General features: G+C 37.7%; 2 protein-coding genes across 4 annotated transcripts; both read left to right on the top strand.

Annotated features, from left to right (window-relative positions):
• Window positions 1-577: 577 nt before the first annotated feature.
• Window positions 578-12,725, top strand: pir (pirin). Of its 3 annotated transcripts, XM_036136108.1 has the most exons (11): window positions 585-714; window positions 2,075-2,106; window positions 2,203-2,322; window positions 2,430-2,522; window positions 4,041-4,121; window positions 5,788-5,994; window positions 7,866-7,950; window positions 8,723-8,767; window positions 11,208-11,290; window positions 12,340-12,406; window positions 12,532-12,725. In XM_036136108.1, the coding sequence occupies exons 3-11, from the start codon at window positions 2,230-2,232 to the stop codon at window positions 12,648-12,650; spliced, it is 873 nt and encodes a 290-aa protein (XP_035992001.1). In that variant the 5' UTR covers window positions 585-714; window positions 2,075-2,106; window positions 2,203-2,229; the 3' UTR covers window positions 12,651-12,725. The 3 variants fall into 3 exon arrangements, with proteins under 3 accessions (XP_035992000.1, XP_035992001.1, XP_035992002.1); XM_036136107.1 differs by lacking the exon at window positions 2,075-2,106 and having other exon boundaries at window positions 578-714; XM_036136109.1 differs by lacking the exons at window positions 585-714; window positions 2,075-2,106 and adding an exon at window positions 752-1,022.
• Window positions 12,726-14,531: 1,806 nt separating this feature from the next.
• vegfd (vascular endothelial growth factor D) lies at window positions 14,532-24,167 on the top strand. The gene is made up of 8 exons (XM_036136106.1): window positions 14,532-14,875; window positions 22,046-22,262; window positions 22,330-22,450; window positions 22,594-22,663; window positions 22,764-22,891; window positions 22,980-23,095; window positions 23,313-23,470; window positions 23,880-24,167. Exons 1-7 carry the CDS (start codon window positions 14,762-14,764, stop codon window positions 23,411-23,413), a joined length of 867 nt encoding a protein of 288 aa, XP_035991999.1. The 5' UTR covers window positions 14,532-14,761; the 3' UTR covers window positions 23,414-23,470; window positions 23,880-24,167.
• Window positions 24,168-24,382: the final 215 nt, after the last annotated feature.

Raw genomic sequence — 24,382 nt, 5'->3', positions numbered from 1 at the left:
ACGAGTGTATTTTTTGGCTGTTCTTTTCTTTCCTTTTGTATAATCGTTGTTGCTTGAAATATATATATATATATATACATATATATATATATATATATATATATATATATATATATATATATAAGAAAACCAAGAGATCTTAAAATGCAGTGGGGTTAAAAAAAGTACAGCACTGTTTCATTTTGAGTTTACATATTTTGTCCTCAATATTTTGGGATGCAAATATTGGTATTTTGTCTTCATCTTTGTTGAATAAACCACAACAGAGGACTCTGTTCTGTTTAAAAGCTTGTAAAGAGTAGATCAAGCATTTGTTAGAAGTTTACTTTTGTCCAAGAGTGCATTTTATCAACCACAATACTGTTGTATAGGCATTAGCGTTTTTTATTATTATTTTTAGTGGTTTGTATCGTTATTTACATACTATTATTACAGTATTATATAGCTACTAGTATTATATTCGAAGTCAGCAATTTAGATATATTTCAATTAACAAAATTTATTTAAGTTTAGCTAATTCTTTTTTTTTTTTTTTTTTTTAACTTTAGCTAATTCTTGTTTACCACTTTTACCCTGGTTACGTCATAGTTTAAGCCCCGCCCCTGCTTCTACTTCCGCCTCTTAATCTTAACTGAGGAGTTTAAAGTAGCTGAAATTGAATGTGATTCTTTAAGGCTGGTTGCCAAAAAACGGCCAGGTTGTATGTGCAGGCAGGTGAGTGGATTTCTGATGCAAGCAAATGGTTTGGTTTAATTTAGCTGCTGGCGGTGGGAATTTGACACTCACGGAGAACTGGAACCGGGAAGACTGACTTTATGACTGCTTTGAAGACAATGCAATAATCAGATTGTTCTGAAGGAGGTGTTGGTTGCAGCAGGTGTTAGGCTACGTGGCCATAAACACAGCCGCGCTTGTTACGCAGCCAAACGAACGTAACCGCAAATGGGGAAGTGGCGCCGAGCAGGGAGACCGACGTCAAATAGAGATGACGTGATGATTGATGCGTCTGCGTTGTTAAATCGGTAAAAACCTGGTTGTCCGAGGTGTCAATAGAAGCTGAAGCAGCTCAGCAGCCGCGGGCAGCTGATCTGATCAGCTGATCCACCGGAAACGGGGCACTGCTGCTTCATCTCAGCTCAATGCTGGGCGGAATTCACCGTATATTACTTTAAATTTCATTTAGGAGTATCCCCAGTTCAGACTTGACACACAACATACAGATCTTTGTAACTCGGTGCCGTCTCTATGTTTTTGTAGAAGCTGAATGTTTTTCTTCTTTTATTCTGCATTCTCCTTTGCACATGCGCCTGTTATGTGGACGAGTTGCTAAGATACTGGGCGACACCACCCCTGCGAAACATAGAGCTAAATAAGTGCATTTATTTCTGTTGATTCTAACACCTTTAAGAACAAGTTTACCCTTTGTAAATTTTTTGTTGTCCTTGTAATAAGAAATATTTTAAAATATATCTACAACAGCATTTGGACTTTTTTAGTTTTAGGTTATGATATACATATATTAAAAAAAGGAGAAAATAATACTACCATAAATGGTTTAAATGTTAAAATTTTATGTAGAAGTCAAAATTTTGATGTAAACAGAAAAAAAAGCTGAAATCAGAATTTCAAGCAGGAATGACCAACCCCAACTATAGTTAGCCTAGTCATTTAGTAATTATCAATAGGGAAATTGCACTGGTTTCTAACTTGGAGGTCATAGAACTGAGTTTGGTCTCATTCAAAATCTTCAGTTCTTACTGAAACTTCTCAACAGTTTTAGAAGCAAATCTCAGTGTCCCTGACTCCTCCTTTTGGCTATTGGGGGATATTAGCACTACGCCACAGTGGTTTTGTTTTTGTTTACCTTCTAACTTGTCCTTTTACAAATTTAAGATATTATCTCAGGAGCAGAAACATAAACTTGCATGACTCGACATTTCAATATTAAAGGTTTTCCACAAGAAAAAACACATGGGTTTGATTTTTGATGAGCAAACGGTCTCCTCTTTCTGTTTATGATTTTTACCTTTGTGTATAGCTACATTCTTCTATTCCCGTATCTCTTTGCTTCTAGGACGTGAATTTCCCCACTGAGGGATAGTAAAGGTAAATTCTATTCTATTCATTTAATTTACTTGTGTCTTGAAGTAAAGAAGTTTGATCTTTTTTAGAGTCTGGTAAAGTGTACTTTATGTTTTGCAGTGACTCGTGAAACCCTGCACAGAGAAGATGAATGTGAGGAAGGTGGTGAAGACAGTTCTTAGCGTGGAACAAGCAGAGGGAGTCGGCGCTCGGGTCCGGAGGAGCATCGGCAGGAAGGAAGTAGGATCCCCAAGCAAGATAGCTCCGCTCTCAGAGTTTAGTGTGCAAGTAAACACATTAGAGTTTAAGAACAACAGTCCTGATTATTCCTGATGTTTACTTTACAGTTGAGGAACTTGGATCCTTTCCTGATGTTGGATGAGTTTAAAGTGTGCAAGCCGGCAGGTTTTCCAGACCATCCTCACAGAGGGTTTGAGACGGTAAGAACACAGAGTTAAAAGTTTATTAAACCTCTTTGCAAACTGGGATTTTCAGTTAAATTCAGTTATTGAAAAAATAGCATTTACTGTTTTTAATTTCTTTAGGGAGAAAATGTCTTACCAAAACTATACACAATATATATATATATATATATATATATATATATATATTATATATATATATATATATATATATATATATATATATATATATAATATATTTTTTTTTTTTTTTTTAAATTATCATTGTCTGTCTTTAGTCTCTATAATGTCACTAGTCTATCCCAATAATATGCACAAACTAACTATAGCCAGTGTTTTCCTCTGTATATTTAGGCAAAAATAAATCAAGTTTAGTTTCATTGCACGTGGCCTACTTTATATTTTGTCACAAAGAAATCCCGAATGACATGTTTAGCCTAACAGTGTGAAGATATATGTATGTGTGCTAGCTTTTGTTTTATGATATAAAAAAAAAAACAAAAAACACAACTCTGGCACATTCTCTTAATAAAAAGCTGAAACTGACCAGAACAGCTGAGCCAGACATCAGCTAATGGTAAAATTCCTATTTCAACACTAGATGGCGACAATAAGCAACAGCATCTTACCTATTGTGTTAACTCTATGTTTACACATTTTCAAAAATCAAACACTGAGACAGAAGGATGAGACATGTTCTGGCATTTTTAATTATTCATAAGCCTAACTGAAGTCAACATGTTAATGAGCTAAATAGTTAATTATGACAATTAAAAAAAAATCTCGCTCTATTCTTACAAGTTGTCCCACGCATGAGTCATCAGAAAATCTATGATTTCAGCATTTTCCTGTCCCTTTAATCCTGTTTTTATTTGTATTGTCAGTATTTTACTAGTATTTTACTAATAAATAGGTCATTGCCTTTGAAGTAAATCTTTAAAACCCAAACATTGTCATTAGAATCCTAGACATCCCTCCCCTAGTGTGTTTGATTTAGCAGATGCAACCTCCGTCTCTGTGTGTGTGTGCATGAACAGGGCTGGGCTTCACTCCCAGCATGCCTTTCTGCAGGCATGTTTTCTGATCCTCACACAGCTTTTGAAATCACACAGCTGTGGAGATAGATCACAGGCGGTTCACTCCAGGGACTCCAGCTTTCCTCCCTTACACAGATGTTCACCTTTGTGCCTGCAACCTTAAACTCAGCATTTCTCTAGCTGTCCCATCTGACCACTCTGAATATTAATCCATACCAACTTTATTTATAAAGCGTTTTAAAACAACCACAGAGACAAAGTACTGCACATAACTGCCATCTATTAGTATGAATTCAATGAAGTAAAATTATATAAATATGGCATAAGAACGATAAAAGATTAAACAAAAGAAAACAAATTTAAAACAAACAAGCTTCAACTAAGTCTTGCTGATGTTGAAAGCCAAAGAATAAAGAATGGGTTTGAAGACGAGTCCATAGTAAAGGAGCAGCAATAGAGAAGCTTCAGTTTATGCGTTTTCACTGTGTGTGTTTTTCAGGTTACATATGTGTTGGCGGGAATAACAGCGCACGAGGATTTCTGCGGTCATTCTGGACGTCTCAAACATGGAGATTTGCAAGTACTGAGCTGATATGGAAGCATTAGACCTCACTGAGAACAATTAGGCAAAAATATCCATGGTTCCAAATATTAAGCTGCAGAATATTTTGGACAGCACAAGGCAACACTTGTTGTAAAACTATGTTAAACAAAGTAATTGAGAGCTCACAAAATTACTATCATGTCTTTGGAATTAATTATTCAACAACTTTAGGTTTATGAAAACAGTTTATTTGGTCAGTACAGCACGCTCCTCACTTTTTGGCAACCCTGGTGAGGATGAGTGAAAAGTTTTAGCATAAATTCACCTTTATGTCAAGGTTACTACAATTTTCTTGAAGTAGTGGTGTGAGATAATAGTGCTACTATCACAGGTGTATAATATCATGCTGAAAAAAAACTTTAATTTGAGTATATCTATTTAGTTGGGATCAAATTTAACGTTAAGACGACCGGTGTAATATTTTCCCAAACAATTTCTCTGAAGTAAATGTCACGAAAACACATTTTCAAATTTTACATTTTAACTTTTTAAAGTCTATTAAGGTATAGGAATGCTTGATTTGTAATCTAACATTTTATTCCCCTCGGCTATAAATAGTTGTGAAAGTAACCTCACCTGTTAGGAGTAGCAAGCCATAGAAGCACTAGTTGAGATTTGGAAAATCAGCGAAGGAATTGATTTAAATGCTAAACGTGATAGCTGCAAGGTGGGAGCACTTTGGATTAAAACCGAATGACCGCGTTGAACCACTTTGCCTGTGTTAGCCGGTATCATGTTTGTTGTAAAACCGTAGCAACTAAACGCAGCAACAAAAATGCATATGCACCTGAAATGTAATTATCCAATGCTTTTTTTTTCTCAGCTGAGAAAAACAAAAAAAAAAAAAAAAACGATGAGCCGTCTCTGTCTGCCCCACAGTCCACAATCACTGGAGCTTTTAATCGACAAACAAAATGCAAAAAGGACTGTGCAAAATGGTGCGCGCTCACATTGTAGTTTAGGGTGGCCAGATGTCCCCGCTTTGGGTGACTGGTCCTCAGCTGTCCACAGAAATGTCCTCGATTTCAATGTTTAATGGAATAAGAACAAAAACCGTTGAGCAGGACAACAGTTATTACAGTAGCTGGTCGCGCTGTTGTTGTCGTTACAGACTGAGTAATAGAAGTAGAGGCGAGCGCACCATCAACCCCCCATTAGGATATTTAAAACATCTTCCAGTTCCAGTGTTAAATGTTCTAAATGAGTTTATTGATCTTTGAAAAGGTGTACTCTCACTATAATATCATCATTAATATATTAGTTGAAATGGTCTCCAAACAACAATATTATTTATCGCAATAATTTCAGGGATAATCTATCTTCCAGCAAAATCTGTTACAGTGACAGGCCTATTTATAGGTGCAATACTAAGTGCTAAGTGTAATCTTTACCAAGGCCGCTAATAAACACGGAAGGTGGACTAAACAGTGTAGTTGTAAATGTTAACTTCATGTAACATAAACAGAAATACTTCACTCATCTGGTAATTCAATTTAAACTCAAAGAAAGCTCCAAAATAATTCTATTTTTGCCTAAATTATTTCGAACATCTTCAACTTTGAGAACTGTGAATGCATGCTTGATTTTATCTATCTATTTATTGTGATTGAGTTTTATGCGAGCAATTGTCATTGTGTGCCAGTGGATGACAGCGGGACGGGGGGTGGTCCACGCTGAGATGCCTGTGTCAGAGGAGCCAGTGGTGGGACTGCAGCTGTGGGTGAACCTCCGAAAAGAAGAAAAGATGATCGAACCAGCATACCAGGAGCTTAAAAGCTCGGAGATCCCCAAACCCAGCCAGGGAGGAGTTACAGTCGCTGTGATATCCGGAGAAGCCTTGGGAGCGAAGGTGTGTGATCGTTTGTGTGAGAATCTTCCTATTTCAACTGGATGTTTGTCATCAGATGAAGCTAAAGCCAGAGCAGAAATTTTAGAATGGCGTATAATTAATAATTTGAAAACTCTTTTGACCCAAAAAGCAAAGACACAACCGTGTCTCTGTGTAACACAGAGACAATGCTTTATTGTCTCTGTGTTACCGCCTGTTTACCGCAATGTTTGACCGCAGTGGCTGGAAGCAGTGCTTGGAAAAAGAAGCTAGAAATGAGGAACAGATTATTTCGGCATGCGAGAGATGACTTGCTGGTTTTGTGGCCTCTCCACATAGTTTAGTTCTTACATATGTGAACATCAGTGGATTCTGAGGTGGAGTCTGCTTGAGAAAGTGTGAACCGATGACAAGCTGAGAGGGAAGATTAAATGATTATGTCTGGAATTATGGGACCATATTGAGAATAGTTAGAGCTGAAGACAATAGGAGCACAGTTTAGCTAAGGGGTTAGGCTTTGGCTCAGATGTAAGTCAAGATTGGTATAACAGTTTTGGTGATTAAAGAAGATCACGGAAAAATCAGAGCATTGGAGCTGTACACGTATAAAGACAGGTGTCACATGTACAGTCAGTTCCTCATTTCAACACCATGAATTAACGTGTGTTTTCATTCATACAGAACAGGATAAGCTGGAACAATAGAAAGCTCAACTTGTCTGAAATTGTTAGAAAAGCAGGATAGTTTGATGCGATTTCAGACAAATAATCTGAAGGTATATGATAGAGATCCTGGATCAAGGATTTTTGATCATGTGTTTATAAAAAGAAAAAAAAGTGACACAAATAATGGACTTGGAAATGATTGAGCCCACCAGTGTGATAAACTAATAACTGTTCTGTGCATGATTATTGATCTGTTATGTTTCCTACCATTTCAGATTAGTTGTGTCACTTTAAGCAGACCAGCGCTGTCCTTTAATTTGACAGCCTGTTAGTTTAGATTTATTGTAAAGGGCATGCTGCACCCTTTTTCTAAAACAGTTTTGGAAACAATCTTATAAAGTGCAGAAATTATATGAATGCACTTTTTTGGACTTCTTTGGCTGAATATAGACTGCATTTAGCTCAAGTTGTGATTTGATGTCTACGGTACTCCTAAGAATGGCTGAAAATGAGAATGCACACAACTCAAGTGGGTATAATTGGTGCAGAATACCCACAGAAAGCACCAAACAGTATTAACACTGGCTGAAGACGATCGTTTGCAATTATAACTTGGTTTTCTCTACCCTGTCCTTCGTTGTTAACATTGTGCTCATAACAACAAAACCATAATCTAAAAGCATAATCGTTTGTGTTTGAATATTTTATAGCATGAAACATGTCGCCACTTCATTTAACGTGTCATAGGGGCTAAATTGTGTGTTTTTTTTTGGCAGGTAAGTCATGATTTAAAAAAGGGAACAATTACTTTTTCACATTCAGCCAGGTTGGTTGGTCAGATTTCATTTGAAAACTGCTTTTTGTATTTAGTTAGGTAATCTTGGTCAGATGTTAAAATGTGTTTTATTATCTGAAACATTTAGCTGAGAAAGAAATATGTGAGGAGATAAACCCTTTTTCATGGCAATGCATGTTTATCATTCATCTTGGTTAAATGCAGACATCAAATTATTTTGTTAAAATGGTAATTAAATATGTATTTCGATTGTAGTGTATTGTGTGTATATATAAAAAGGCATTTTATTCTCAACATTTGCTTTACACTTTTGTATTTCTGAGGTTTAAAGAAAGTACCAGGTACATTTATTATAATGATCTGCATTGTCATATACAAAGTATGTATCTGTGAAGGCATGTACATTATTCTTTATTTCTTCTTATATACAGTCTAAGGTGTATACAAGAACACCAACCTTGTACTTGGACTTCCAGCTGGAGACCGGGGCCACGCATGTGCAGCCTGTCCCTTCTGGTAAGAGAATCGTTATGAAAGCATTGTTGCTTAAAAACTTCTGTCATACATTTAGAATCTTCAATAGTATCAATATAATTAGACCAGTTTGTCTATTTTTTTCCATTTCTTAAAAGTGGACTGTTTATGAATAATTCACGGGTTGAACATTGTTGTACTTCCATTTGGGTCTCTACTGCTTCTAGAAATAGTCCAAGTGCTAAAAAAAATAAAAAAATATCCAACTGTCTTTTTAGCAATAGGTAAATGTTTTGTTGGTGTCTGTAAAATGAGCCATTTCAAAAACCTTCCGATTATTACGTCACAATCCCAATTGTTTTACAAAATTTAACAGATTACTTCTTTATCACATCTTGCATATAAGTTGTATGTATTATTGGAATAAATCCCATACACATTGGCATTTATATATGCCGAAAAAAGCGGATATAATTCCCTTTCACATAACTAGTGCTGAAAAGACACAGACGACTAACGGTCTGATTCAAGGTCAAAGATGTCCGGTTGTACCATTGTGCATTTGTTTGCAGACATTTTCATGTGTATAAAGTGTGAGTGTAAACATTGAGTTCATTGGCGCAGCCTGCTACAACTTATTTGCATAAAAGTCCCAAAACCTCAAAACAGTTGAAAAAGGAGGTGAAATCTCATTATCTGAGAACGATTTTGTGCAAAAAAAAAATGAACATGTTATTTATAGCCCATAGACATATCCTAAATGTTTAGATAAGTATAATAGGTAACCTTTAAAATTATAATTTCTTTTTGACAGGATGGACTTCCTTCATTTATACTCTCTCAGGAACTATTACCGTTGGTAAGTTTTTCTGCTTTTTTCCCCTGACAACCTCTCGCTATGTATTTGATTTTGCTGGAAGAAATATTTTACGCATTTATTAGGACATTTTTACTGCATGAATGTTTTTAACAAGTAAGAATATGTCTGGTGGATTAAGCAGTACCTGATCAACTCTAGTTGGCGATGTGGACACCCTGATGTCCTACTGAAATATCTACCTGACAATTAAATGTGTGCCCTGAGGCTGACAACTGCTTCCATTCTCAATTCAGCTAAATGGTTCAATATGTTCCACATTAAAGCTTGACCACTTCTTACTGTCACTGAATAATGGTGTTTTTTTTTTCTTTAATCACATATCAATGTATCACTTATGTAGAACATATTAATTATATCAGTGACATGTAATAAGTTTGTTATATAAGTGTAACCACGTGACCTGGTGGGGAAATTTCTGATCCTTCTCACTATGTGAAGACTTCAGGTTCAGGGAACTCCCTTTGCATGAGAACAAACCCTTTCAGACACTGGACCTATTTTCTCACGCTTTGTTGGTTTCTTTGATCCCATTTTAATATTCTCTCATAACATCTTGTTACATTTGATTACTGTCCTTTGTTTTGCTGGAAGTTTACTTGACTGAATGTAATCACTACCAGATGTTTTAATGACACAAAAGGATACTAGGGGATGCTGAGACTAAAGTGGTTATTTGAATTTCAAGTCTCTAACTCTGCATGCAGTCTGGCCTAAATCAGAACCAGCTGTTTTTGATGAATACATCCAGAAAGCTGCTATTGTTTCTGTCTTTTACTATTCAGTCTCATGGTGTTACCTTTTTAATTTCGCTGTTTGTGATTATAAAAGGGCCTTGATATAAATAAATACTACCCATAAATCTTTTATAGTAGTTCATAAATGGTTTGTAAACAAGTAACACCAATTGAAGAGCACATTTACGTGAAAGTGTTGTCTTTCTGATGGTCATTGTGTTTTTTTTGTTAATTAATTTGCAATTCTTCTTGGTAATTACACTGAACACAAATCGTTTCCCAGTTAAAAGCTGTTGCATTTTTATTACACCTGCTTAACATGACATGAGCCAATTTACCTGGACGCAGTGTGTTTGTTTAACTTTTCGATTGTTGTAATGAAGGTTTAGATTTCTCAGATTGGGCAAAGAATCTTGAATAGTTGAAATCACAAGTTAAATTTGAGACTTGCATAAATTGAAGCAATACAATATTTTTTTTTTTTTTTAGAAAATTGTCTGTCTACACCTACAGATAACTTTTTAGGTTGCACCTGTTCAAATTATTGTTAATGCAAGTGGTGAATAAGCCAATCACAAGGCAGCAAGGTAATGCATGGAGGCATCCAGCCATTTTGAAGATGACTTGCTAGGATTTAGATGGAACATCAAAATGGAGAAAGAGGATTTAATTGGTTAAATAGTTTTCAGTCCCAGGTGGGCTGGTCTGAGGGATTCAGAAATTGCTGATCTATAGACAACAACCACTGAGTCTACAGAGAATGTCCTGAAAAGAGAAAATATTTAGTGATCAATCATGTGAACGTAAGAGACTGTAATTCCTAAAGCAACTCAAGAAGTAAAACTTCCCACAGCAGCTCCTGGTCAACTTCTATGCTCGTTATTATTCAAATTCTTCTCTGTTCGTTTACTGTGTGGTTTGGGTCAACAACAAAAAAGGACACGCTAAGACTACAATGAGAGGATGGAGGGACGATCATCAGGGCTGATCTTTCCTCCATGTGGGACTTGAACAGATCTAGGGTCAGAAAAAGGGCAGCTAACATCTCTGCAGACCCCACACATCCTGGACACAAAATTTATAGACTCTCAGGTCAGAGCTAAAGAGCGCTTTCTGCAAAAAACTGCTTTCACAAAGACTTTTCCCCCTGGAAAAACCCATCAACCCATGTTCAATGAACATAATGGACACCTCACAGTATGAGTAGTGTAGTCAGCTACACTGCTGTGAAACAAATTAAGAATATTGCACTACCACCACCTACCTTTCTGTTTTGTCATTTCTGAGCTTGCAATACTCTTATGGCCTCCACAACGACCACATCTTCACCTAGAGCACCTTTTGGTTGTAGTCGAATGGGAGATTTTCATCATGGATGTGCAGATGAAAAAACTCTGGCAACCATATGATGCTATAAAGTCAACTTGGATCAAAATCCCTAAGGATTTTTTTTCCAACACTTTGTTGAATCTGTTCCATGCAGAATTTGGGCAATTTTCATGGCAAAATGTGTCCAAACCAGCAGTAAGATAGTGCACTATAGGAAGTGGCCAGGGAGTGTGTACTGAGTGGTAAATGTTTTGCCTTATTGAGGTAAATTAAAGTGTAGATTTACAATTCCATATAATGACTGTGATGATAAAAGATTTTGAATTTTTTTTTAATTCTTTTCTTTTCTTTTAAAGGCCCAGACCAGGATCAGCAGCAGGTCGAGCCCCATCACACTGTTGTGTTTGGAGATGGGGATTGTGTCAGATTTGAGAACAAGGTATAACATTTAAAATGTTAAGCACCTTATCTACTTACGCTCCTTGTCAAAAATTGTCAATTATCAATCTATCAATAATCAATTTATCAGAAAAAGACTAACATAAGGGGCAACAGTTTTGCAGTGTCATTAATACTTTCACAAATAACAGCTACCAAATTATTTAACTTTATAATTGGTGGGGTTTTTGTTTCACTTATTGGTTAGTATTTTCTACAGTATGCTATAACTCTATAACCACTTGCTTAACTTTTAGGAATGTCACAGTTTTGCCTTAAACCAGCCCTGCCCTGTAGAGTCATGGACCTTTTATGGGGTTTGGATCAACAAAATATTTTTGTCCAGCACATCTGATACACACTCAGTTGGATTAAAATCTGGACTAATAGTAGAGCTCATTACATCAAACTCACTGTTATTTTTATTTTATATTTTTTGTTTTGTAATTTTAAAGCAGTCGTACTAAAAGCTGACATGTTGCAGAATTAAGTAGTTGACTTGTTTAGGAAGGGACTACATGTCAAAATAATGTCTCATGAATGGCTGGGCACAAGGATTCCTGCTAGAAAATTGCCCCTATTATTGGTTGGTTGAACACATTTTCAAGTTTTACAAGACTTGTTTCAGTTTCCTTCGTTCTCTTTTAGTGTAATCTTGTTTATATAACCTGGGCATACTGGCATTGTTTTTTTTTATTAATCCCTTATCGAAGTCATAAGCTGCTGCAACCTTTCCTTTGTAGTCCCGAGCCAGCTCTTGGGACTTTACTATTATTTCCGTTTTACTTCAAAAGCACCAAACTAAGTGTCTGAGGTTTAAACAGGACAAACTTCCTGTAAAATATTGAGTAATGATGCTCCAATCATGCCCGCCGGAAATGGTGTGTCTGTGTAATTCTAGACATTTAAAACGTTTGAGTTTTTTTCCTCATCAAACATCAGATTTTTCCTGTATTTAAAATATAATTTCTTACTTTTTTATTATTTATTTGCATTACTTGAAGTTTTTAAATCCTTTTCTGACAAATATAATATTCTGTTTGTCTGCAGGGCTCTGAAGTTTCTCATTTTGTGCTGATTGCTGGAGAACCAATCAATGAGCCTGTGGTACAACACGGTATATCTTCTGCTATTCCTTTACTTTTAACAAGTCAGAAAACAAAGACGTGCCTCTGTTCTTTAAAGAAATTATGGCCACAGCTTTCAGTACCTGTTTATTAATGCAAGTTGTTTGGCCTTCAGGTCCATTTGTAATGACCAGTCAGGAGGAGATCAACCAGGCCATCATGGACTACCAGAATGGCAGAAATGGCTTTGAAAGGGCCAAAAACTGGAGGTCTAAAATCAGAGATTCTGCTTAAGCAGCACAGCTCTTTATACGGGTTTCTTCTGTGAGATGGTTTGTTATCATGTATGTTATATATATATATATATATATATATATATATATATATATATATATATATATATATATATATATATATTATATATATTATTGTGATATTTTGGTACAAGTAAAAATAAATAATACTGATTTGAGGGGATTTAAGATATAGTAGCACAGAGAATAGTCATGATTATTTCCACATATATTTTTAAGTAACAGGACTACTTGGAATATTTTATGGGGTACTCGATGGGGTACAAAATTAAATGTAATGTAGGTTTAATGGATCTATTATGATTTGCTGATGAATTGTAAGTTGTGGAGTTCTACTTTTTATTCTTGTACATTATCATCTGCTAAGTTCATCCTACCCCACCTTTGTCCTATTCTATATTTGAGGCCTTAAAAAAAACTTCCACTGATTTTGTTACAAATATCATGGCTGCTAGATGGTGTCGTTAACACAAATTGTGTCCTACAAACAAACAAGGTTTGGTATAATGGAAGGAAGGTCTTTTTTTATATAGCAAACAACACAACAGATGCCTCAGTAGTCTCAGCTCTTAAGCAGCTCTTTACAAATGGAGTTGTTCAGTTTTGCTTAGACACAGTGTGTCGTGAGCCACAATTAGGTGCCTTGAGACACCCAGTTTATTGAAGAATGAATTGTAAATGCAGTTTAAAGAATTTGTGGCTAAGAAGGTGTAGATTAATTTAATGAAAAAGCAACAGTTTTAGACCCACTGCTGCTAATTAAAAGATGTGAGCACGCTGAGGGAGAGTTTTTAATAGCTTTATATGCACTGGAAACATCATGTAGTTTGTATTTATTAGTTTATGCTCACTGAAGTCACCAAAGCAACAGCAGAGGAAAAATTCCCTGGAGACACTTGTTTTTAAAGGTTTTAATTCAAGGCATGGTGAAAAACCCATCTCCTATAAATACTAAGCACTTTGTTTTCTGTCGTTTATTTTAACGACTCACTACATGTATGGTCTATGTGTGCCTCACCTTCCCTTTCAAGCAGATGTGTGTTACCTAATGCATATGAGTAATAAAAAAAAACGAAGGAGAAGTTTAGATGTATTGCATCATCATTTTGGGGAAGATTTAGGGTACCACAGCATAATGAGTTTGAAATAAAATTTTATATGCAAATTCTTTGAATGTTTTCTTGTCTACACAAGCGTCACATTGATCATAGTTTTGCATGTTCTGTTGTCATCAGAAGCTACACAGTTTGTGGAAGTCATGTGTGCATTTCTATCAGATTAAATACTAAACAGAATGGGTCTGGAAAGATACGTGGATAGGATGTCTGCGAGACGGGTGTGATGATGGCATCTTCTTTTCCCGTCACACGTTACGGAGGTCTGGATCACATTTAAAACACATGTTCCTGCTCTTAGGCTATATGTGGTTCAGTAAGTCTAGAGGAAAGAACATTGGTAAGAGATGTAGCAGGCAGATGATTTGTCCACTCGGTTAACAGATTTAAATGATACAAAAGAGAATCACAAACCAAAAGTTACATCCTGATGCTGGAGGACCAGCAGCCCTCGAGACTTTTTAAAAACTAGATTGATTTTTTTTTTTTTTTTTTTTTTTTTTAAACAAAGATTTTGGTAGCAAACACTCAAATCTGGAAAGCTGATATTAATATATTGCAATAAGTGAAATTGAAATTGAAGGGAGCAATACAGTTGGAATCCTTGAAATCTGCTAATAGTATGAAGCATTTTTAAACTCCAGTTTTAGCAGGCTCATTATCTGACTGGACACCTCAGCCTCTGCATCAAAGCCTTAACAGCACATTCCTTGTTTAAAGCCTATCTCTCCATTTGGCTCATGGCTGACTAGGTCGCTGCAACAGGTTGTGTTTAGTTCACACGCACACACACACACACACTCACACTCGCTCTACATGCAGCTGGGAGATCAAAACTTTTGTTTTGGCACAAATGTGTTCTGAGAGGACAGAGTGTGTGGTCTGAGGGACTCAGCTGGTCCAGCATTTGTTGCAGCAGCCAACTCTCAGAGCTTTCACAGCGCTGCTCAGAGAAAACAAGGAGAGTCGGCCGTGGATGATGGGCAAGATGCAATGGAGTCTGTGCCGGATCTTTTTCATGGTGACTTTGATGTTGGAGCTCGGCTGGATAAACATGGGCGACGGCATGCACAGAGATGGTGGCAGCAGGGTAAGTTCATTCATGATGCTTTACATCTGTGTTTGTAGGTTTCATTTAATGTGCAGACATAGGCGATAGGATAAAACCCTTCTGCAACTGACACACAACAATAGCAGATCAAAAAGGTAAGCTGTTGTTTAATTGTGAGGCTGTAGTTTGCTCAGCCAGGTCAGGAAACTGATGCATGTTTAGTCCTAACTAACAGTAATGGAGTATATATATATATGCCTTTCACAAGAATACAAGTTACAAATATCTCATTTTAGATTTAGACACTTGGCTTCTCTGGTTCTCATTAGAGGCCATCTCTGGCATATGTTCAGGGAAAACATTTTCTTTCAATTTCAGTTGTTTCTTTGAGCAGAAGCTTTAAATCTGTTGTAGCATCTGTTACGGTTGACACTGACACTCAGTCACAGTCAAAGACCACACTGACAGTCTGAGCTGAGACCGCATGGGAAATAAACCAAACATGTTTGGAATCATTTTCTTCCCCCGTGCCTCCACTTCTACTTGTAGACCTTCCATAATGGATCAGATTTTGGCTTTACCTCCTCAGAAATGAGTCTGTGAATCTGTAGATTCCATCTTCACTGCTATCTAGGTTACCATTTCTTATAGTTCAGATACTTGGCCTGTAACGTGTGGACTAATTAGAAAAAAATATTTCTCAAAAGACAATTATAGGATTTGATGCTTGAGAGACAAGAGTTAAACTTAAGCAACCTTGGACTACATTAAACAGTGGGGGTTCTGATTCTGGTTCCATTTTGTTCTGGTCTACGTCAGCACGGAAACTCTGCCTTCCTGTGGTAGCATGACATGTGGTTTTATGGGTTTCTCACACCCTTGAACCCCAGCTTTTAAAGTCCGTTTGGAAGAATGCCAGCAGAAATCTTCCACTCAGCTTAAAACATTAATAATGTGTTTTTGTGCACCCATTACATGTTCCTTGACATTTTAACTACCTTAACATTAGTAAATCTTGTTGGTTTGTGATGCTGTGTGCTTAATGCAGAAGGTTCTGCACACAGACCACTTGTAAGAGTTGACAAGCCAATAACCATGGGTGTTTACAGCTAGAATTGATTTAAAAACACTGGCATGCAACTAGAAATTACATAATGTAAGTCTTGCATATTTGAGTTACATACACACACGCAAGCACGCACGCAAGCATGCACTCACGCACACACACATGTTCTTTTTAAGAGAAATGCCGAAGTTGTTATTGCTTTGATCATATTATTTACAATTTTAAGTGAGTTAATCTGAAATTTCAGAGAGGAGTGTGCAGGTGTTAAGAAAACAACTGACTTCAGCTATATCCCTGACTCTAAGTATGAATATGAATAGAAGTAAATAAGATTTTCACTATACTCAGTAGGGTCTCTGGCATGATAAGTTAAGTGGGGCCCAAAAACTCAACACCTCAACACTCAACTATTTTTTTGTAATGCATTTAACCTGACTTTGATCAGTGTTTAATTAAACAGATAAATTAACATAATCCAACACGCCAGAAAATCCATTTTACATAAGCCTCAAAAGTCAAGCAGTGGTCAATAAGTACAAAAGATATTTGTAATATTCTACAACTTACATAGCCTGTCCACGGGTAAAGACCTGAGAGCATGGTAAAAGCTTTTCTTTTTCTTTTGTTGAGACATTAAAGTTCAGAAGGAGCACTCACACCAGCTAATAAAATGTTTCACCTCATAGCCATGGTCAGAGCCTAGGTCATCAAGCAAAAACACAATATTAGCTCAATCTTAGAGTCATCAGCAAACTTTATGATATTTCTGCCCTCCTTTTGACTGGCTTATTAGAATATAAAATTAATAGAAGTGGGGAAGAGACACAGTAACATAGGAGGTTGACAGCCTCATTAATACTCCTACCTGCTCTAAAAGCAAACTGTAAAGGGTCTAAACTGCTCTGGGTTGCTCTCAAGATCTAGGATTTTACGATCTTCTCAAAAGACTTCATAATGATAGGGTAAGAGCAACATGATGAACGTCATTTGTGCCTTTATGGATATACACTTGAGCACAGGTACAATTACCAAATCTTCTCAGAGCCTGGGCACTCTGTGAGACCATGTGAAAAATGTAAGACAGCTGTTTGGCACTTTTCTTTAGAAGTCTGCCTGCACGGTTATCTTGATCAGGACTGTTCTTCTCTTTAAGTCTCATAGAGTAAACTATACCACTATCTGTGTTGGTGGAAAATTCCTGAATTCAAAAAGTTCATTCCAAAAATATTGTTTGTTAAAACAATTATAGAACAGGTTTAAGTGATTGCCATCTTCTGAATATGACTTCCCAGTAGGGGACATAGCACTTTTCTTTGACTGCATTCCTATAATGCACTCTACACCTCCCAATGCAGAGCAAGAGTTTTAAGAGCTCAGTAGTATTTGTATTTTGTTTTTATATTTGATTTTGGCAATTTGAAGCTCTGCTTAGTTCACTTTTATAGCTCTTTACTACAAATAACATCTATTGTGTTAAAGCAGATATTCCTCTCTTTAAAAATACTTTTAACTAATTTAGACACCCATGGCATGTTATAAGGAAAGATAAACAATTTTCTTCAGGACAATAAGTTTCTCACAAAAGTTAATGTGGGAAATGACAGTCTCAGGCAGGTCATCCAAGTCTAAACAAGTATTAATAAACAAGTCCAGGTCTGTGCAGAAAATATGGGAAATCATTGTGTGACTCTTGGGTGGATGACTTAGCAGGGGCGTTCATGTGCTCTCCGGTGGATTGTTGAGTAGTCAGCTGAGAGGAGCGAGGTGACCGAGGTTGTGGTGCAGTTTGGAGAGTGGCTGGTGTGACTAGTACTGCTGGCTGAGACGGAGAGCAAGAGTCACCAGGGTTGATGTGTTGAGGTGACGGATTTTCTGCAAGGGAAGGATTGGGCAGCGATTCCTCCTGTAGAGACCTCTGTTGGATTCAACAGTGTAGGAACACCACTCTTTACACACCTGTTTCACCAGTGGTTATGTCCCTTTGTGGTCTGCAACCAAACAACTTGGCCTTCTGCAAGTAATGAGTCATTTCTTTTTCGAGCAGGGTAGCAACCTGGATTGTGCTCTTTGGGGCACGTACTAGAAGATGTTTGTTTATGGTAAAGGTTGAGCATATTTGTAGAGAACTTCCAGATGTTCTGCTGGTGATCCTAACACTTTTTTGCGAGGAATGTTGCTGATGTTGAGCAGCTTGAGAAAAACGTCTGTTCCATCTCTGTGAGACTTTTTTCATGAGGTGTTTGGTGCCGCAGCATGCCCGTTCAACTAGGCCGTTAAAATGTGGATAGTATATACTGCTCGTGACATGAACAAAGTTCCATTGTTTGGCAAACTCCTGGAAACCTCGGCTTGTGTACTGCTTTGAACTGTCTGAAATCAATGTGTGGGGTGCAGCATGAACAGGAAAGTGTCTTTTCAGCTTGTTGATCAAATTAGAAGGTCCTTTCAAACCGCTCTGAGTGTGAGACTACTAGTATGGTATACTGTTGGCTGTGACATTAAAAAAGGCAAACTGCAACTGTAGACCATGGTAATGTAGGAACTGGGTATGTTGTCAATTGTTCCTTTTACTAGTGAGGTTGAGTATTGTTACATACTGCACAATGCAACAGCTCTTTTGGAATGTCCTTATTCATGTTGGTAGTTGATTCAAAGCATGGGTGGCCTATCTGCAGGATATTAAAGTACTCTTGTTGCAATGAATTTGGAATGACTGGTCTCTGCCCTTTACGACAGTGCCATTCTCCACTATTAACTAATTTCAACAGGGAAAGAATGGTTGTGAATGGGGGGTAAATGGCATTCCTTGACAGGCCATCCATTTTGGATCACAGTGCTGAGTGTTTGGAGCACTTGTTCTCTGGCTATGTGTGCTCTAAGTTCCTCAAGCCTGGCTGTTGAGATAAAACTAACAGAAGAGATCTCAAACGAGTTGAGTGCTTGGCACTAGGGAAACAGTGCAGAGTGATAGGATGTCAGCTAGGTACATATGCTTACCCTTTTTGTAGACCAGAATGATGTTGTAAGCTTGCAAGAGCAATACCTTAGTATTCTCTGCAAACGGGCTGGGGCTGTATGGATTGTCTTTTCAGAATAGTGACCAGGGATTGGTGGTCCGTTTCAACTGCTATGTGCTTCTCCTAGACATAGTCTTTAAGCTTAGTGCATCCAAAAACAACTGCAAGGAGTTATTTTTTTAATCTGTGCATAGTGAGTTTCTGTGTCTGACAGAGTGTGAGATGCATATGCGACAGGCTTTCCATCTTGCAGGCATGCTGCGGCCAGTCCATGACGAGATAAATTTATGTCACTTGTTTATTTACGTCGAAGTACAACGGGACTGGTGAGCTGGACAGGTATGATTTCAGATTTTTAAATACTTGTTGGTATTGAGGGATCCAGCACTTCCCAGCATCCCTGTGGGTAAGCAGCCTGAGCAGTGCTGCGATGTTGCAAGGGTTTGGGGGGGGTGGCCTCATGGTTAGAGTATTGCGCTTGTGTCCCATAGGTTACAAACTCAGAGGTTCAACTCCCAAAGACTGCCACTCTTGGTCCCTGAGCAAGACCCTTAATCCCAGATTATGTCATTGACTATAATGGTGCATTGGTAACCAGCAAACAGTTTTTTTGTTGAGCGCTGAAAACTTCACTAGCTGAGTTTATGCCAAATGGCATGTGGAGACCTGTAGCACCCCATGGTGTACTGAATGTAGTCAACATGGATGACTTTTGGTCAAGTTTTATTTGCCAAAAAGAGTTCTTAGCATCTAGCACTGAAAACAGAGTTGTGCCCGACATTTGGGTGATGACTTCTTCCATGCTGCGCATCAGATAGTGAGGTCTCTTTAAAGCTGTGTTCAAATCATTGGGGTTGATGCGCAGTCTTATTTCCACTTTGTCTCTTTTGTGTACTGCGATGAAACCCCGTCGGTCAGCTCGGTGTTTGGGGAGGTTGTCGAGTTCAGTTCTTACTTGTCCCTGTCTTACCAAGGGGATGTGTTGTGCTGAATGGACGACTGGCTGCACAGCAGTATCCTAGAATCAGTATTCTCCTAGTTCACCACTGATCATGTCTTTGTACTGCTCTTTGATATTTCTGACAGTCTGTTTTGGTCTTTGTGCTGACCTGGTGGACATGAGGGCTGAGTGTGACAAGTCTGAGACGCATACATGCACAAAATCCCAGTATGGGTATAACATCACGCTCTACAAGGTAAAAAGGGAGGGTGTGTGCCTGTCCATCTAAGTAGCAAGGCAGTGTGACATAACCTGCACCTTCTATTTTGCTGCCTCCATAAGCTATTGGATTTGTAGACCTGCCACATGGTAACATGTTCCGTCCTTATAGCTGTTAAAAAGTGTATTTTGCCATTACATTACATGTTTCTCCAGTGCTGACTTTCATACCTTGGTCTAGATTTTCCATTTGAGCGGTGACGGTGTTCAGAGATACTCCATCTACATAAAAAGTTTCATCAGTGACTGTATTCTGGCTCCTCTACATCTAGCTGATGCAGCTTTTCTTTACAAAGCTTTTCCTTTCTGGATCTTGACTGGCTGCCTTTGACTTGCAGCACTTGAATGATTAATCTTCTTGCACTTGTGACATTGCTGGCCAAATGCTGGACATTTATCCCTTTGTGCAGGGTGGCTGCCACCGCAATTATTACAGTTTGTGATGGGCTTTACAGTATATTGTGTTAACCAGCTTTACTGTATCCTGTCCCGTGCTGCCCTCTTATGGAGCTTGGCTGTAATTTATCCACTGCTGCTGCCTAGGGCTCCTGTGTTTTCCTTAGTCACGTCATACAGTATACGGCAGATATAAATGGCTTTATGGAGGAATAAGTCACTATCACGTAATGGGGCCTTTGTTACACTGACATTATTTATGCCACATACTATTATGCTATTAGCTGATATATGTCATTATATCAGATAATCTGTTAATTCTCCAAAGTGGCAGCTTTTTGAGTTGATTTTCAAAGCCACTAATGAAGGATTGTATAGTTTCACCTTGCTTTTGATTTCTAGTATGAAACTTATGCCTTTCCATTGTTTTGTTATGTTGCGGTTGCACATGTCTTAAAATTTGCGTTTGAGATATTTGGGTTCTTCCCTGGACTCGGCTAGAACAAGGACGGCTCCATCATCAGCTGACGCCAGAACTTGTGTAGCATAGACAAATGAACGCTCCCATTCAATGGTTTCTGACTGAGACTGGGGTGGATGTATGCTTGTATTTTAGCAGCTTTATCTGCTTGCTTTGATAAAGATTTTGCATTCCCTTTCGAAAATACGGCAGTTCTCTGCGATATCTCCCTCAAAAAAGAGTGGGTCGGGTCTGCAAAATCTCTCCGCCATACTTGGCAAGCTGTGACTTTTTTTTGTACTTGTGGAGCTGCGCTGCCACAAGTACAGCATCCAATAAGGTACACACTCTGTAAGATGCGCAAACATTCATGTGAATGCATTTAATGCAATGGGACATTGTACAACCAGTCCACAGATGTCAAAATACACTACATATAATTTTCTTGTGATAGGTTATTCATGTTTTATTTTTATTTTACGTTTTCTACCTAGTAGACAGTGTTTAATGCATAGCAAAAAAAGCAGCTGCAATGTTCAGTCATTTTATTTTTCTGTCATACTGGTAACTCAAGATGAATCATGTAAAAAAACAGGACATTTTTTTTATTTTGTTTTTTTCTCTATGTTCTGAACTTTTCTGTTTTGTAAAATGTGCAATGACAACAATTTTATCTAAGGATAGCCCTATATGTACTTAGGTTCTATATCTCGAGGGGTTAAGTTCCAAAGAAAGAAAGAAAGAAAGAGTATGTTTTGTACACTTTTGAAAAGATTGATTCACATTGTGAATGGCCCCTTAACAGAATCCATCAACTAAATCCACAAAAGTAAAAATAAACAAACACTAAAAGAAAAATGGCTGAAGAAAGCTTGATCCTGGAAATAAAACAAAATCAAAACCCAAACACCCAAGGATCATGTGTGAAATTATACTTATCCATGAAAATACTTATCTAGTTTTCACAAATAACTTTCAAAACAGTTATGATTCATAATCATGTCATGTAAATAGTTTAGCTAAATATTTTTGTTTATTTGCTTGAACCCAGGGAGTTAGGAGACAGTGGGAGAGGCAGGTCCGCTCGTCCTCCAGTTTGGACGAGCTCCTGCGACTCACAGACTTCCCTGACTGGAAGCTGTGGAAGTGCCGTTTGAGGCTGCAGCCGCCACAGGTCAACGACGAGGATTTCTCATTTCCGCCATCGATTGGGTCTCACCGCTCCACGCGCTACGCTGCTGAATCTTACAGCCTGGAGATACTTAAAGGTTTGATCACGTGCAAATCACTGGATCTGGGTTTCAAATGCTTCTCATCATTGCTTCTCCTCTTTAGCCATAGATGAAGAGTGGCAGCGTACTCAGTGTATGCCCAGGGAGACATGCGTCGATGTGGCCAAGGAACTGGGCACTGACCCCTCAGTTTTCTTCAAGCCACCCTGCGTGTCAGTCCACAGGTGCATTCAACGTATACCAGTTCCAGAAATCTAACTTTTAATCACGTTTAAAGCTTTGATGCCTCTTACCTATTACTAAAGCTGGAAAAAAGGCTAATGCCATAGTATCAAGTCGCTTCTTTTGTTTTGTTTCGGGCTGACAGATGTGGTGGTTGCTGCAACCAAGAGGGGATCACTTGCAGGAATACATCTACTGTTTATGTGAATAAAACAGTGAGTAACTCCCCCTTATCAATATGAACAGGAGTTTTCTAGGAGCAGGAAGAGTTTTCGGCAGGTAAATTAAACAACTGTCTATGATTGTGTCTTTTAGGTCCTCAGTGTAATCCCTTTTAAATTTGTACCAGAACCGGTGCTGATAAAGGTAGCGAACCACACTGCGTGCAGATGCATGGAGCCTGCAATAATTCGGCGTAACGCTCAGCAACACAGGAGCAGTGGGTGAGTACGGATGAGTGCAGAAAGTCTCGAACCAGTTCCCTGTCACCATTGCTGGAGTTCATGCTTTCTCCTTGGGGTTTATTATCAGCTGCCCTCTGATGGAACAGATGGTGGGAGCAAAGGACTCCAGGAGACTTTGTGCCACTGGCTGGATTTGGGATTGTTCAAGTGAAAGATGCATACCTTACCCCTCCAGTACACAAGGTTCATTTTTGCAAGAAAATATTCAGCCTTACAATATATTTCTGGATTAAATTCATGTTCATTTCATGTTTTTTGTTGTTGTTTTTTTTCCAGAACAAAGGTTAGCCATGCTGGCAAAAAAATTATTCTGTTCATGGAATAAATTGAGTTTTGAAATGTTCCTCTACCACTGTTGGATTTTTAAGCAAAGATTGCATCAATGTTTTCCTTTATGCAGAGCTTCCCCTCAGCTCCTGGTTGTCGGACTGCGAGATAGACGTGGAGCGATGTGAATGTCTGCCCAGACCTGATCCGATTCTCCAGCCAAGACCGCTGTAATCTCAACTGTTCCCTGGTCGCCCACAGAAATCAACGCTTTGATAAAGCCTCATGCAGGTAGAAGTTAAACTGAATCCTATCTGAAACTTCTATGTTCTCCACATACTTACTGTTTCATAACCCAACTATTGTGAAAATATAACAAAAATCATTACTGAAGGAGAAAAAAAAGTTATGAAGTTAAATAAAAATAACTTTGATCAGAATTCTAGAGATTATTTTCAGTCCTGGTCAGTGCAAAATTTAAAATGAGGTAAAATACTTTGTAATCATATTGTGGTGAAATTGCAGTCGATTCTACAGAAAGTAGAAACCAAACCTTGCTTTCTGCAAACTAGAAAAAGGCTCTGCCTCTAAGATCATAGCTGAGCTCAGTTAACATATAGAAAATGAAAAGCAGAATGAGTTACTCATTGGAATCTATGTCTTTTTTTGTGACTCTAATTCATTTGTCTTTGCTTTACAGATGCAAACTGCCCAAGTAGAGCTTCACTGGAGATTAAAATTACGACAAGCTGCTCAACAAAGAGCAATGACAAAGATAAAATGTCCTATAATTTATTTACAGTCCTATTTATGCAGATTCCTTTAATAATAATAATAATAATAAGATCTCATTTGACCATGTTAACTGATTGTTTTTAACGTGAAAAGATTAGGTTTTAATCAATGTACAAAGTGTGTCATTTAAATTTTTTTCTTTGTGCACTGAACGTTCAATAGATACAATAAAGATTATTTTTATAATTCAAAACTGCTGTTATAACCTTTTGTTTAATCAAATATTCCACTGTTTCATAAACAGAAATGCATAAAGTAAATATATGTTTGTCCCAAACTCCCATCAAACACAACTATTGCTATAATAGCCTTCTAATTATTTCTTTATTTATTATTTCCAAGGTTTGAGCTGATCTGTTTTGAAAGTGCCCTGGGGTGTAACGCTAACACGACACAGAAAGGTAACCT

The sequence above is a fragment of the Fundulus heteroclitus genome, chromosome 4 (assembly GCF_011125445.2).
Source record: "Fundulus heteroclitus isolate FHET01 chromosome 4, MU-UCD_Fhet_4.1, whole genome shotgun sequence".
NCBI lineage: Eukaryota > Metazoa > Chordata > Actinopteri > Cyprinodontiformes > Fundulidae > Fundulus > Fundulus heteroclitus.
This window is presented reverse-complemented; position numbering and strand designations above follow the sequence as displayed.